The sequence below is a fragment of the Antedon bifida genome, chromosome 3, assembly GCF_963402885.1.
Source record: "Antedon bifida chromosome 3, ecAntBifi1.1, whole genome shotgun sequence".
NCBI classification, from domain to species: domain Eukaryota; kingdom Metazoa; phylum Echinodermata; class Crinoidea; order Comatulida; family Antedonidae; genus Antedon; species Antedon bifida.
Genome location: NC_136228.1, coordinates 5149179 through 5166750, shown reverse-complemented (window position 1 = coordinate 5166750; position 17572 = coordinate 5149179). Strand labels below are relative to the sequence as shown.

Here is a 17572-nt window from a genome sequence, read left to right as displayed (position 1 = left end):
ATACAGTATGCTCACTACAGAATAATGATATTGTAAATCTGTACGATGGATAATGTCGTGATTTTTAACAATCAAAACAAGTTAACATCATTTTTTTTTTTACATTATATTTTAACAGCTACAGTAACTTTTGATTTTAAACACATTATTCTAAATTAAAGCTTGTATATTTATATAATTTACTATAAGAGTTGTATTATAACTTTATAACAATTTAACAGTTTCTGTATCATGATCTGGATATGTTTGACTTTTATAACACTGTGTATGGGGTGCCAGAAGTGTCAAAATTATATTACATCAATTTACCATACATTTGATAAACTGTTATTTTGCTTATGACACCCCCATACAACTTATATTTTGTTCTGAAATATTAAATTTTAACATTTATAAATAAATAAGACATTTTATTTAGTAATATATTGTTTAGCGATTTCAACATTAGATTGAAAATAATCTTACCAAAAATATAAATAAATCTTTCAAAATTAAACAATAAAATCAGAGTCTTTGGCTATACATTTAGTTTTCTGTTTGTTCTTTTGACTAAAAAAGAATAATATTGTGTAAGTATAATTATGAAGTATGATTTATTAAAAAGAAAATCAAAAACATTTGAATAAATATCAATATATATATATCTATATATTGAAATTTGATATGTACAAAGAAAATAAAGAAATTGCCAGTCAATATCAAATTAATCTTAGGTTCTGTACCAATCACAATAAATAAAATGATGTACACTATGTTTTTATCAACACTCCATATTGACAATATAAACAATTAATTTGAAGTGATGTGCCTTTCCAAAATTTATAATTTGATATTTTAATAGTATGTATGAGTTAAAAATATAGGTTGAAATAAACATTGAATAAAAACATTAACAAACATAAAACAAATACAGTAATTAAACCCTAAAGCACAACCCTAGCTAAACTTTCTTTTTTACTATTGCACAATGTTGGCATGTATAAACACATTTAAAAAAAGAATTTAAAAAATCCGTTTCAGTAAGTAAATTGATTAAAATACAAAAATTACAGATAAATTATGGAAGTGTTTTTGTTAATAATGGATTTTAAAATTTAAATTAAAGCAAACTCCTAGAATAAAACAATTGATTTTAATTGACATTAGAGTGTTTTAAATAGTTTAAACACAGACGAGATTTTTAGAATATGTTATTAAAATACACAATATTCACTGCATTTAATACCTTACCCATTTAAACAAACAGTGTATAATACAAAAATTCAATTGGAGGGATGCTTTTTTTAAATGTTTGCAATACACAGAGGTGGCAGTAGGGGTCTGGGGAGAAGGCATTTAATAGCTTAATTATGGAACCATACTACATGAGTCTGGGGGCCACTTAATGACTTAATTCATCATAAATCAATAAATAAAAGAGGCCCTATTAAGTTGACAATGGCATAATCTTAAGAATAAGGACTGCCTGCCTGGCACTAACCCTGTAGTAAATGGATCCGAGAACAAAAAGTTTGCGTTACCACCTGCACTAGGCTGTCATTACACAACCAAACTAGGTGCCTTTGTGATGCCACTGGAAGCTGTGAAAGGTTGTGGAATTGACAGGTAAGTATCAAGGTGTTGGGGTGGGCAGTGTATCTGGTTTTACTATTTGGTAAGTAATTAGATATTCTGGATATGCCTGTAAAAAAAAAGAAAAATGTTTTTATTTATTTCCTGTATTTTTTTTTTCCTGAAAAATGTTTAGTATCTAAATCAAATCATATTTTGTACCTAGACTTAACAATCAATCAATTGTTCGATTTATATAGCGCCATTCCAACATTCATTGCTCATGGCGCTGCAAAAAATATCAGAAAATGTGAGTTTTGAGTATCCCCTGAATTACTTACTTGTTCTCCTCTGTATATAACATATTCTGCATAGTTAAGTCCACCACTACTGGGTCTTCCAATCACTGAGTGGTGACCAGGCGGCGCATGAGCCATTTTCATTGCACTAAATTGAAGGAACGCTTTTCCCAATGTAACTCGACAGTACAATAGCTGCCTATTAGGTGAAAACAAACACAATGATTAAATGCATCTTATAAATGCTAAATGTTTAAAAGTATTCTACTGCAGTTACTGCAGTAACTGAATTTGCTTACTGCAGTAATGTATGTTTCTAATTTGTTTTAATGTAGAAGTTTATGACAGTCACTGCAATAAACACTGTGGATGATTAACAAAAATGTAGTTATTATTATTAATTCATAATAACATTTATTTCTTTTTCTCTTTCAAAGTAACAAAATAACAATTTAAATATAAATAATAAAGAGACAAAACACAGGAAGTAATAACATTTGAAGGTCTCCCTCCAAAAAAACTTGTAACCAGTTAAGAAAAAAGTTGTAATTAAATTGATGTTTGATTTAACATTTATACTTAATCATTTATAAAGAAATATATTATGTATTATTTGTGGAAATGATTAATACCATAGAAGCACAGAAAACTAAAATAAATGTGTTTGTTCTTTTTTTTTTGCAATATAGCAAGTTATTTTTGATAGAATTCATGTAAAAACAGAATATAAAAATGTAAAAAACTGAAATACTGAATGTATGAAGCCCTCGCCAAAGCAGACAAGCTTGACCATACCTTTCTACTTCAATTCAAATTAAGGAAAAAAATTCACATCAACAAACCTGTGACATATATAACAAGAGCGGTCTTTGTGAACGGGGCAACCGGTACCTCCACCAATACCATAAACATACTGGTTACTCTTAGACGAATCTTCTGCAAAGTAGATTCCAGCACCAAACATGCCACCAATGTAAGCATGTCTCTCATCAAAGCCTTTGTTAATGATTGCATTGATAAACGGTGAGCCTACACAAAATATTAAATAGAAATTAAGTTAATTGAGGGCATGTTGCATTGCTTCTATCCTTAGGCAAGACACTTTACTTAGTTTGCTTGCCTTTCTCCACCCAGGAGCACAAATGGGTAACTGGTAAGATTAAAGCACATGGGAGTATGTTTCCATACGTGTTTGATCCTAAAATGGCCAGGGTAACAATATGTACAGCGCTTAGAGGTTTCACAACATCAGGTTTTTTATAAATCCAGGATATTATTATTAATTTGAACAGATGTTTTGCAAATTTGTAAATTTGTTTAGTGTTTTTAAAGTACTGAATATACAGTTACAATTATTAAGAGTGCCGGTAAACAATTGTAAAAAAATATGCCAAAGAAACCAAAACGAATGATGAGGGTAAAGCTTATTGTTACCGTGCCAAAGCATGCGTTCATTGTCTTGATTGTAATTTTCATCCGCTGCTTCTTTTCGTCTATGTGCATATCGCTCACTCAATCTTTTGTTTTTGATTTTATGTATTTTAATGATATTGTAACATGAGAAGATGCCACCAGCGTGCCCTTGATCACGGTGTTCTCGTACGGTGGCTTGCATCTGTTAAAATAAAACATAATACAGTGATAAATGAAGGGTCACATGAATAATAAGCAAAAATCAACAAATAACAAGACAACATTTAGATATTACTGACATTAAACAAAATCTTATGACGGAAACAAAAAATATCAAATCAAAAAAAATATATATATATGTTGCCATTCACTTGTTTGACAGGAAAGTAGTAGTAGTAGTAGTAGTAGTAGTACAGTAAACCCCTTTAACCTATAAGTGGATGGCCCCCCTCTAAGTATGTGTTGTCCCGTAGATAGGGGTGGCCATTCATTCATTTCAAAAGGAAATATCTATTAATAGGGCTGTCCCCTGGATGGGTGTTGGCCAGTGTTGAAACAGTGTCCCTTGAATGTTACTGTACATGCCAATCCTCAACAGAAAATATTATCTCCAAATACTTACCCCATTTTCAACTGACTGATATTCTTTATCTGCTGGCGTTAGATCAATGAGTATCGATCCTTGACTGGGTGCGACCGCTATACGTGGATTAGGTCCCATGTTACCACCAATTACACGTTCAACTCCTTTGATTATCTTGTGTCGATGTCCGTATGCATTAATTCCAATTTCTTTCAGTTCCTCATGTCCCATATCCACAAGAATATCCATCGTAATCTGTTCCCGTTCAAAAATATCTCTAAGTGGATCCAACTGTATCGATCTTAAGAAAGTTCCAATATTCATATCAAGCGGTGAAGCACCCTCTGTTGGTTTCCTCTCTGCCATTCCATCGCCTGAACCTGCCACTCCTCCAACAGCCATCGGATAATTAGAGCTGCTGGCGGAGGCTGTACCTGTGGTTGGACCTCGTAAGGCACAATTGATGGAAGGAGGAGACTTTGTTGCTGTGGTGGTGGTTGTTGTCATCGGTGGCATGGCATCCAGTAATAGAGCTCTGACATCTTCTGCTGTTGTCAGGTCTAATGGTGCTTGTCCTTCTTGGTTCTTCATGGTAGGGTCTGCTCCATGAGCAAGCTACAGTATTCAATACAATATACTAGTAAATATTCACACAATTCTTTCTGGTTTTTTTTAATTAATTTATATCAAAGTATTTATTTAATGCTCACAAATTATATTGCTACTTGAAATATACAACTTCTGTACAACATTGTTTAAAACATACTACGCATATATAAGGGTAGAGTGATGTAGCCACAAGAAATTTTCGCAAGAAAAGAGAACAATCTCTGTTCAAGCCACTGGGTTGTCAAAGAAAAAATGGTCAGGTTGAAACCTTACCAACCGTACTGTTGGCTACGCCCCTGGGGCACCGTATATGCCCTGAGTACAGTACCAAACTATAATTTATGCTAAAGAAAGACACACAACTTTGGTCAGTTGCATTGTTACTGCAATCTGAGTAGGACCCCCACCTCAAAATTTTCTTTAAAATTCTTCCCTCAAACCTTTATCAATCTATTGATTTTGTAGCAATAGGCTTTCAAATATCAGTCACATAGATTAGAACTGTGGGGTACTTACCAGTAAAGCACAGAGCTGAGTTCTACCTTTCTGAGCAGCTTCATGTAATGGGGTAAAATTCCACCGATCCTGGGCATTTACACACGTGTTATGTTTGATAAGCAACGCTGCAATGTCAACATGCTGAAAAACAATAGTATCATATTGTGATGATGATTAGACTACTATGAAGTAGAGCTAAAGAAGTTTGCTCTGACTCTGACTGAATGCTTAGTAATTTGGGAACACTAGCTAGGTGTTACCAACTCTAAACCTCCAACTTTGACAGATGACTAGGGTTAGATTCAATCCCATTGAAGTATTTTATACAAGTATATTAAGAACTGCTCAATCTTAAGTCTTACCCAAATACTTCATTGACATTGTGTTAGTTCTGATAACCTTATAATATAAGGTGTGTTATGGAATAAATAAAATACAAACTCACCCCATATGAGGATGCATTATGTAACGGAATAAGCCCTCCTTTATCTTGTGCATTGACATCAGCACCACTCTCAAGTAAATATTCTGCAACCTCAACATTATTGTAACCAGCTAAAAGTAAAACAAACATAATAATATATATGACACTAATGCTCTGTCTACACTATCAAACTAGTTTGACAAAAAAGTGTGCCCAAGTATGGTAGTCCATATATGGTCACATCACATTTCTTTGTCACATAAACTTTGATAGTGTAGACAGAGCTTTATATTAATAAATTAATAAAAGGTCTGCTGTGTAATGAGTGGAGTTGTGGCTTGGGGAGTGGAGTTGTGGCTTGGGGAGTGGAGTTGTGGCTTGGTGGTTATGATGCTTGGCTACCACTCCGAAGGTCCTAGGTTTAAAGTCCCGTCACATGTCAGGATTTTTTCTAAGGACAAAATTACAAAAAAAAAATTTTTTTAAATGAGTATACCTCACTTAAGGCTAGTCCATAAGAAGATAAAAATACTGAAACATTACTTTTATTGAACAAATACGTTACCTGCCAAATGAAGTGGAGTGGAATTCCTTCCTTGAGAATCACGGCAATTTATATTCTCGGGAGTAACCAGTTTTTGGACTCGTGCGACGTTGCCTTTCTTGGCTGCTTCGATGAGGGCAGCATCACCTCGTAAGAGGTCAGCTACATCCTGGTCACCTTCCTTGACCAAATCTAACGGTGTGTTACCATCACGATTTTTCTTGTGAGGATCAGCCCCATGCTTTAACATAAATCAATTATTGTTATTATTATTATTTATTAACAGCCAGATAACTTGAGCTACACTTTTTTACAATACGTCAAATCAGTTTGTTTTTTTAAGTGACTTTCTTCTATAGCTTAAGCTCTGTCTACACTATCAAACTAGTTTGACAAAAAAATGTGATGTGCCCAAATATGGTAGTGATATGCCCAAATATGGTAGTGATATGACATCATCAGGTCCATATATGGGCACATTTTTTTGTCACATAATGTTTGATAGTGTAGACTTAAGTGTAGTATTTGAAATATAGCCATTTTACATATAATGATAAAGCAAAATTTACTGATAGAACAAATCTCAAATTAGTTTTCAGTTTACACGCACAATAATATATATCAAGTACAGGAAAATATTATTTTTGAATGAGGGAGAAATATTTTTCCACAATCAAAGTATGGCGTAATGTAGCTTGTATTTACTGTATCTGCTAAACATAGACTGGCCACAGGTTATTGCTCTTTAAGACAAGATTGCCAATGAAAAAAAAACTGCAGACAAATAAATAGGACATGCCTAGATTTAGGTCACGTACAGGCTCCAGGGATCTTGTTACAAACTAGCAATGTTAACTAACGAGTCTCTAACAATCTTGCCAATTACAAAGTCCTAGAAGGATACAGAAGGTATATAGACTGATGCTATCAATTCCCTTGATGCTTTATATAACATAAGGTGGCCTACATTAACCTGTTTGACGTCCATCTGATAATTTTAAAAATGAACGCTATAGGATAATTTCCTTGCCTAGTGTATATTTTTTTGGGGGTTTTCTTCAGTACTACAGAGCGGTTTACTATTACATACCTGTAATATTAGAACACAGTAACAGTAACATATTTTTACCTTAACGTAAACAAATTGAAGACAATTGGATAATTTCACAAAACAAAAAAAACACTGTATGGTGTGTTTTAGGGTGATTCATCTAAGTGTATTTTTGGTTTGTTTCAGTAAATACGGAGCAGATTTAAATTTTTTTTTTTTAACATTTTTTTTTTACCTTTAGTAGAAGTTTACAGATCTCGTATTTTCCTTTTGCCGCTGCTTCGTGAAGTGGTGTAAACTTCCAAAGGTCAGCAACATTGACCACTGCTCCATGTTTGACCAGTAATTCGGTCACTTCGTAGTGACCATAGGAACATGCATTATGAAGTGGAACTAAGCCTCTACAGAAATATGGAATAAAATAATTTATCATACAGTATCCAAACATCCAAACAAAGCCAAAATGTGTATATGACTGTTTTTCAGGTATGATATAAATTCAATCTTAAAGGTTCCAGGATAAAGCTTTGTGTTAATCTCTGTCTACACTATCAAACATTATGTGATATGCCCATATATGGACATGATGATGTCATATCAGTACCAAATTTGGGCATATCACTAGTATACATAAACTAGTTGGATAGTGTAGACAGAGCTTTAGGCTGGATGGTTGGTATACAATATTCACCCTTTATCTTTTGCATGAACATCTGCGCCATGTTCCAGAAGAAACTCAACTACAGCGACACGATTATAACCCGCTGCAAAGTGTAATGGTGTGGAATGACGGCCTTCAATATCACGACAATTTACAATTGGCGACGTCTTGGAAACTAAAACCTTTAAGAAAAAATAAATTGATATGAAATGCATGTTAAAGTATAGAATGTAAATTAATAATTAAAAATCTTGTATTGTAATATAAAGTAACATTAATTGAATACAGTACTCTCAATTATCAGACTTTCCTAGAACCAGACATTCTTTTAAAACTATACGTTTCTTGAGGTCCAAAAGGTCCCAATTATCGTTAAAAATACAATCAAATACAGAATAAAACAGACTGGGTCAGCCAGCTTAGGTTGACCCTAGTCTCCCCAATTTTCAGATCAGTTTTTCTGTTTTGTAAATACTAAAAAGGACCAAATAATGAAACATATTAGCCCAGCCCAAGGGTGTTCAATATTATTAGGCGAATTGACTGTACCAATTAATTTTTTAGCATTAGCATAGTGCGTACTATTGCACGCCATGTGATACACAATCATCCAATCAAATGACAGGAATTTATTGAGGTGTTATATAATACCAATTAATGTTTTAACATTAGTATAGTGCATACCTTGCAAGTATCTAAATCCCCTGACTTTGCCGCTTCTAACAGTTCATAATTCTCGTCACTTGCAGGACTTGTATTTAAAGATGGGGTGTGGTCTTCTGCCGCTGTCAAGCAAAATTTAAATTAATATCAATTTAGTTATAATATTTTCTATTTACTGTGGTATGAAGAAATTCAGTTAAATTTAACATATTATTGTTATTTTATTGACATTTGTGTGATTATCGAATTATCAAACATAGTAATTGTGTAATTATGTTCAGCTCTGTCAAACTAACACTATCAAACTAGTTTGACAAAAAAAGTGTAATGTGCCCAACTATTGTCGTGATATGACATCATCGTGTCCATATAATATGGGCACATTTGTTTTCACATAAAGTTTGATAGTGTAGACAGAGCCGTATAAAAATGATTGAATGTGACTATATAGTCTTTTATAAAAAATGTGAAAGTTTATTTAATTTAATCATTACACTATTGTGCTCATATAGTTGCTGGGAAACTGTGCAGTAAAAAGTGGCTACTAGAAAATGGGGTGGCATGTACATGGGAATGTATAGAGTAAGTCAGAAATTGATACATTTTGAATCTACTACTCTATGATAAGTTACAAAATGAAAATATTATCAGTCTAGCCAATATTATTCATCTAAAAAGATACATACAACATCTTTACAATCAAGGTCACTCAAAGTTCATGTGGACAGGATGTTAGTATTAGATTGTGTTAATGTGGTTTAACAATTAAATTATTTAAATAGGCACATATAATGTAGGTCACCAATTACTGATAAGTTTATACTATATCGTCATGCTTTTTATTAAATTTTAATGAAAAATACAAACTATGGCCTAAATTGAAATACCATAAATAGGCTTTTTAATAATTGACTTATTATAGTTTAATTACTAAGAAGATAAACAAATTAAGACTAAAAGTACAGTGACTGTATTACTAATACTTTAAGCTCTACAGGCTTAGTAGTCCCTATAAAAGACAATAATAAGTCATGTTGGGATTTAAGTTGTTTTTCACACTGTCCTTGATGTATACGTGGTACACCACGTATATTAGTTCTGAAAAGAACTGTTGAGTTTCTAGATGTTTAGATCAATATGCTTTGATCGTCGTCAGGAGTGAGAATGCAGAAAGTCCAGGAAACTTGGAATATAAGTGGAAAAGGGTGGGACTGGTGTGAAAGTCAGAAAGCAGCATTTGTAGACTATTTTTACACTTTTTAAAATTGTATTCTTTTAAATGTACACAATGCTTCTTATTTCTTCTTTTGATTGAATAAAATGAAAATTTAAGATTTTTTCATTAAATTATTACAAAATTTGATATAACTTTTTTTAATTTTATAAATATATTTTATAGAAGATATTTTGAGTTGGTTAAAAATATCACCTACCTGTAGAATATATTTTTATAAGACACTTTAAGTTGGTAAAAAAATTGGCTAGAATATATTTTTATAGGATATTTTAAGTTGGTTAAAAATATCGGCTAGATTGGTATTTATGATTAGGCGGAAGAGGAAAGCATAAGATGATTAGGGGCTTAGCAATCTACACATTTGAACTGGTCTACTTCAAGCAGGAAATGACAAGAAAATTTTGAAGACAAAAAATGTGGATTGATGTGAAAAGTGTTTGTTAGCGTTGATTTACATAAGATATGCTAGTGAGATTTATACACATCCTCTATGATTTAGGGATAAACTGTCTTAGCTCATTTATTGCCCTTTGAACTAGTTTTGTACAAAAAATTGAATAAATCTGAATTAATATGAATCAAAAGGTAAAATATTGAAAAAGTGGGTTCACATTTGATCATTAATGTCTTCAGTTTAGCAACTAGCTTTCATCTATGTTCATTAGTGTTACATAAAGGTCTAATTCGATCATGGAACTCGGTCAAAATGCCCAAATATAGTAATAGATTTTCAGACATTAAAATCGTAGAACACTGACTGTTGAATATAAACACAATTTTGAAACTTGGAATCTAGAAAAAAGATCTAATCAAATCATTAGGAAATATAACTATATCCACCATGATTGAATTGATGCCAAATAGGGCACGTAAATTGACGATAATAATAGTTCAATTTACTGATTTATATGATTATTCAGTACATAATGAACTAGTTATTGGATTATTTTGGACACTGAAAAATCGTCTTACTTTGTAATAATTTTTGTACACTCTCAGTTGCCACTCTATTAACAGTGAAGCCTTGTAAGGACGGGATGGTTGCGTCAGCACCGTATGCTAGCAGTACACGGCAGGCTTGGACGTGGCCCTCTTGGGCTGCCCGATGCAGACCTGTCTGGCCCAGATTGTCAACTGAATTCACCTAAAACACACAAAACAAAACAAAAATGTAAGATCCAACATGGGATACTGTAATTTAAAATTACCCTCCATTTAAAAACTGTTTGATTTTAAATATTATTTCTGGTCTGGTGGTAAATGAGCCTGAACCCTAAGGACAATCTAACACTACTGTTTATGAGTCATGAGCACATGGGACCATCCAACAAGGGAATGCAGAAATTTCACATTTAAAATATCCTTGATCCTTATTTCTTGTCTGGTGGTAAATGAGCCAGAAATCTAGTAGTTTGTACTACTATTTATGAGTCATGCACACATGGGACCAAAGCACATTGATGTTATATTATTTATCTAAAGAGAAAGATTGTATCACATGTCCAGGTCAAAGTTTATTTTCGGATATCTTACTTTGGCTCCATTTTTCAGCAGAATCTCAATAACATCATGATGGTTTTTACTAGAAGATATGTGAATTGGCGTTTGGCCTCTGCAATAAAAAAACACAACAGAAATTTGAAATTAATATTCAAAAAAATATGTAATGTAATAATAATAATATGAAACGTGTGCAAAAATAAATTAAAAGAAAATTAGGAAGCCTGGCTGCATAAATGTGACCAACCCATGTGCGACTATACTCAAATGAGGTCCTGCACAGTATAGGAAGATGATGATGATGATCAACACATGCGCATAACATTACAAAATATAAAAAATAGTCGCTTGTACAACAGTTGCAATATTGTTAAATACTCACTCTTTATCTTTGTCAACCAAATTTGCCCCTTTTCGTATTAATAATTCAGTCACTTGTTTTCGTTTGGAACCAGCGGACCCTACAGCACAATGCTGATGAAATATTAAGAAAACAATGACATCATTAAGCAAATGATAATAATAATAACATTTATTTGACATGTTATCTAGGAGCAAGCAATAGACATAGACCTGAACAGAAATAACTGCTCTTGCATTTGCCGTTGTTTAGATTATGAGTTATAATGCTTTGTGATGCAGGTCAGGCTGTTTCTGGCCATAAGTACACTCTTCCCAAAGACACGCCTACAAAATTACCAAAACATGCAAACTAAAGTCAGTTTTCAAGAGACTTACCAAAGGTGTCTGATGGTTTAAAGGGTTTTTGAAGTTAACACATTCTACAGTCAGGTTCTTCTTAACTTTTGTCATGTCAGCATTGCTACATGCTTCCAACAATTGGTGACCACGAAATTCATCTAAAATAAGCAATGTTTTTCATAATAATAATAGTTCTTCATTCTTATATAGCGCATATAAGCAAGCTCTCAATACACTGCACATTATTAGCCGGTCAATTTTTTTTTTTTTATCAAACACATATGGAAACATATTCCCATAATGCAGCTAGTAATCAGCGCAAAGTTTTGTCCTGATCAAACCCGGTACCCATTTTATACACCTGGGTGCAGATAGACAAATGTAAGTAAAGTATCTTGCCTAAGGATACAAGCAATGCGACGAGAGTTGGGTTCGAACCATGATCTCACGATCAGTAGTCCAACGTCCAACACACTGCGACACACTCCCTTTATCATTCTATAATAAAGGATTGATATTCATCACCTACACAACTGGTGTCCAAGAAATTAATTTGAAATAAGCAATGCTTTTCATAGCAATATCTACACACAACTGGTGCCCAGATAGAGCAGTTAGTGTACTTACATTGTAGAGTTTCTGATAGCTCCCTGGTGGCAGCATCTAATGCACACTTTGTATGGCAGTTTAGTAAGGTAGGGTCACCACCGTGACTTAGTAATAATGAGCAAACTTCAACTCTACAATTGAAAGACAAAACAATCGTAAACCTCATTAATAATCACTTTTTTCTGATGAGAGATAAAGCAGAATTTATGATGGTAAAAAGATCTTTTTTTTTCAGAAGATCGAGTCGACTGGTCGGTTAAGGCTCTCCTTAGCCATAGTTCTGGTGGTAGAACAATCTTCTCGGATAAGGACTCTAAACATCTAGCTTATGTGCACTTTAAAGAACCCAGTATCTTTTGGAAGAGTTGGGGTTACTGGTCCATTTTAGTCGTTTATGGCAGCCATTGCTAATTGAGTGATGAGTAATATATAACAAAGAGAGATAGGAATTTGGTATAATATATATATATATATATATAATATAATAATAAATGAAAAGAAGTCAATTCTATTGCCATCTTCAAACAATTGCTGAAAACCCATCTCTTATGAATAGCATATGAAATGAATGAAATTTCCACCTTGTTTCGAGTCTTGTTGACGTAGTGCTTTAGAGAAAATTTTATTTTGGTTAAGCACTATACAAAAGACAATTATTATAAATTAATAGAAGTATACTACTAACCTTGATTTAGAGGCTGCTTCATGTAATGGTGTGAACTGCCAGAGATCCATAGCATTCACACAAGCACCATACTTAATGAGCAACTCAGTGACTTCAAAATGACCGTATGAACAGGCGTTATGCAGAGGGACAAGCCCACTAAAATGAAAAGGATAACATAGTTAAAATACAAAAAAAAAATTACAGTATTCAGAGGATAACACGTCTGTTAGGGGGGACACTTAAATTGGGCCCTGAAAGTTTCCCTAAAAATATACATTCTACTGTGTACAAAAATGTTTTTTTTTAATATTTTTAAGATAATAAATGGTAAATTTCACTGACTAGTTACTGTATAACATCCAAAAAACACTGTCAAACTACTATACAACTTAATAATCTGTTTGGCCCAGCTGAATGGTGTTTGGCTTGGAAAAGTTGATTTGTAAGGGTGTGTGGTGCAGTGTGTTGGACGTTGGACTACTGATCGTGAGATCGTGGTTCAAATCCAACTCTCACCGCATTGCTTTTATCCTTAGGCAAGATAATTTACTTATGTTTGGCTCTATCCACCCAGGTGTTTAAATGGGTACCTCGTTAGATCAAGACACAACTTTGCGCTGATTGCTAACTGCACAATGCTTCCATACGTGTTTGATGCAAAAAAATGACCGGGTAATAATGTTCAGCGCTTAGAGGTTTCACAACAATTATAAATCCAGGATATCATTATTATTATTTCTTACCCTTTATCTTTAGCATGTACATCAGCACCGTGGTTCAGCATCAGTTGTACAATCCTAGTTCGGTTATACCCTGCGGCAAGGTGTAGTGGTGTCGACTAAAATAATGTCAAAACAATGTTATTACGTTCACAATTAAATTAAGTAGTACAATTTTTTTTTTATTTCAAACAAATTTCAACACCAAGCAACTCGTCAATTACAAATGTTGGATAAAAATTAAATTTATAACTTATCATGCTTTTATAGTCTCATTTACAGTAAAGGGCTAGAGAGTGGAGTAACAACCTTGGCACTAGGTCAGAATTGAACCCTGGACCTTGGGATTAGAAGCAAGTATGTTAACCGCCAAGATACAACTCCACTACACTTACTAGAAACTCAATTGTATGCGAAAGGGAAAAAGGCAGTCAGCTTTTCCAAATTATATTTAACTGTGTCTTCTTTGTCAAAATAAATATGAATCAATGAATAAAACACAAAAACATAAAATCGTGAATAAAGTGCTAACCTTTCTACCGTCACTTGCATGACAATTAACATTCAATGGCGTTAACAACGACATCAACTTTTCCTCGTTGCCACTGCGTGCTGCTTCGAGCAGTTCATCTTTCTTATAGTCACCTGTCAACACCGACTTGGCCATTGGATCGGCAAGGTCAAGCGCTGTTTTGCCATCGGTGTTTCGGATCGTGGAATCAGCACCATTTTGTAATAAAACTAAACAAAAAGAAGGGGTAAATAATAATTAGCATGCCTGATTTTATATTGGGTATTTAATTGTTTTTGTTTTTTTCCCAGTCAATTCCAATGTGTGTTCTTTATTAACGGCTGGGTAGTTAATTCAATATGTGCTTTGAATAATTCAGATAAATGAATGATAAATAAAATTGTGCTTTCAAGTTAATGTACAGTAATGTTATTGACCTCCAGATACATTGTAAACATACAGACTTTTGTATGAGATCAGAAACTTTAAATACTGTATAACAAATTATTAGGAAAGTGCAAATATAATGGATTTTTAAGAAATTCAAATAAATTAAAGTTGTTTTTAAGAAAATGCTAATCTTTAAGCTCTGTCTACACTTGTTTGACAAAAAAAGTGATGTGCCCAAATATGGTAGTGATCATGTCCATATACTGTATGTATGGGCACATCACATTTTGTTGTCACATAAACTTTGATAGTGTAGACAGAACTTTAGATGTGCATCACATGCAATGTCAGAACGGCTCTTTCATAAATGATGGCTCCCTCTATCTATCGCATATTCGGCAAGCAGTCACTAATGGTTTAATATGAAATAAACATTAATGTTCAATTTCACATATTAAAACATATTTCACATTTTATTAATGGCAACCTTAACCCAAATAAATATTTAGTCATAATAATACAACATGAAATAATGTTCACTTAAGTATCAAGGTTAAGAGGTATAATCCATTAAATTGAAAAATCATGAAGAATGTCATTTCTTGTTCATTCACTTCAAAGTAGCATAATAATAGCGATTTAAGCATCAACGCATTATATAAACTGTTTTTGTATCTCATTTGGTTAAAAAAAATACTAATGAAGCTTTTTGTCGAGAGAATCCTTGACCTTAGACTAGCTCTCAAGGGCATTTGGTACTTGATAGGAATTTTTCTGCAACACATATGTATTTTTTTTCTTGTTTGTAATTGTAATGTTGGGAAATAAATGCTTAAACTGTCAATTAAACAACTGATTTAAAATCAAAAGTGAAGGTACATTAACAGCAATACAATATTCATTATCTTCATTGTCATGTGTCTTATTTCCTTAAAAGGATTCAATTGTTATTTTAGTTAATTATTTTATATTAAGCTCTGTCTACACTATCAAACTTTTTGGACAAAAAAGTGATATGCCCAAATATGGTAGTGATATTCCCAAATATGGCAGTGATATGACATCATCATGTCCATATATCGGCACATCACATTTTTTTGTCACATAAAGTTTGATAGTGTAGGCAGAACTTTATATTAGATAATAGAACACAAAGGCAATTACAGTATAAAGAAATATTGTGTTAAGACTCAAGTTGGTCAAAATATTATTCTTAAGTTCTACTTAAATTAACAGAAAGAAGAGAGCCTACTGTAGGAAGACAAATTGTATTGTATTGTTGTATGAATATCTTGTTTCAAGCATATTTCATAGATTTTCATCAGATAAATGAAAATGTTTTTGAATAAAAACTAATACCAGTTGAGTGTACTGTAAAGTGGTAATTTATTTATTTAATATTTCATATTTATTTAATATTGTACAGCAGATCAATTAAATTGTATATTTTTTCGAAACATATCTTTATAGTATACCTATATCCAGTTGACAGTTAACCTCTGTCAACACTATCAAACTTTATGTGACAAAAAAATGTGATGTGCCCATATATGGACACAATGACATCATATCACTACCATATTTGGGAATATCACATTTATTTGGCAGATATTGTTTGATAGTGTATACAGAGCTTTACACTTTGCACAGATAAACATATACTGTAATATTCTAAATTTACTGAAAAAATGTAACAATATACCTATGCAAACGTCAACTTTGCCCTTGATGGCCGCTTCGTGCAGTGGCGTATAATTCCAATTATCTCTAGAGTTTGCATCAGCTCCATGCTTAAGTAGAAGACTGACCACTTCAGCGTGGCCGAATGAGCAAGCGTTGTGTAGCGGGATTAAGCCACCATCATCGCGGGAATGCACATTGGCTCCGGATAATAATAAATACTCTACAACATCTTTTCTTCCAAAACCTACAAAAATAACGGAAATTGTGTTTATTGATGATTCTGTAATTAGTGGAATAAAATATTTGCTGAAAACAATCACAAAAAAAAGCAAGATTTCAAAAGTAGATAATCAAATCATAATCAACCTTAAAATAATAAGGTTTTAAAAGTCTCAATGCCAAATGTCAGCAAGTGAGTATTTTATTAGCTACAGGTATAGTATAAGGTATAATAAATAAATTAATTATATATTTAAATTAATACATCTACTTTTACATAAACATTCATAGTTATTAAATGTCAAAAAATGTACAATTTGGTCAAATCATATGTTTGTATAATTTAATTACATCTTTCTTCATTACTAGGCCTACTACTAGGCTAAACAATATTTACATTTTTTTCATTCCCAAAAATGTACATCAGTCAGTCCGTATCAAAACTATTCTAGGCCTATTCAATCCAATCAATTTCCACACATTCACAATCACATAAAATACATTATTTGATTCGATTGAAGTCAGTCACATCTTATTTATACTAGGCCCTAGGTTTACTTTCCAACCAATTTATAATATAAATCTTAAATTTAAATAAATATTAAAAATATAAAACCAAGACAACTTTATAGACTAGCCTAGGCGGCCTACAGTAGCTAGGCCTAGTCGTACTAGGCCTCTCTAGGCTCTAGGCTCCTATATGGTCTAATGAATAGAAACGTAGAGGAGAGGGTCTAACCTGCAGCGAAATGAAGCGGTGTACTTTTACGTCCTGCCGTATCTTTAGCATTAGCATTGGACGAATTAACTACTTTTTTAACTCTAACAATATCTCCATTTCTACAGGCTTCGAAGAGTTCCTTGTTAGCATCAGACATTCCTTCGGTATTTGGCGTCGAAATCGTTCCTCTTACCCGACTCGACGCCATTTTAAACTTTTTCTTGGTTGTTGTTTTTTTGTGAAAATCTCTTTCGTGTTTTTTAGGAAGTGACACTAAAAACAATGAAAATCATTCTCAAAACAAACAATTTATTCCAC

General features: G+C 32.9%; 1 protein-coding gene across 1 annotated transcript; it reads right to left on the bottom strand.

The window, feature by feature from the left end:
• Positions 1-220: 220 nt before the first annotated feature.
• Positions 221-17453, bottom strand: LOC144838677 (poly [ADP-ribose] polymerase tankyrase-1-like). The gene is made up of 21 exons (XM_078694114.1): positions 17273-17453; positions 16334-16558; positions 14263-14471; positions 13755-13849; positions 13030-13167; positions 12363-12475; positions 11772-11893; positions 11416-11507; positions 11067-11145; positions 10506-10677; positions 8318-8418; positions 7664-7815; positions 7208-7373; positions 5943-6162; positions 5399-5508; positions 4972-5094; positions 3886-4461; positions 3285-3465; positions 2693-2879; positions 1893-2049; positions 221-1681 (listed from the first exon to the last, which is right to left on the bottom strand). The coding sequence occupies exons 1-21, from the start codon at positions 17409-17411 to the stop codon at positions 1613-1615; spliced, it is 3426 nt and encodes a 1141-aa protein (XP_078550240.1). The 5' UTR covers positions 17412-17453; the 3' UTR covers positions 221-1612.
• Between the last annotated feature and the right edge of the window lie 119 nt (positions 17454-17572).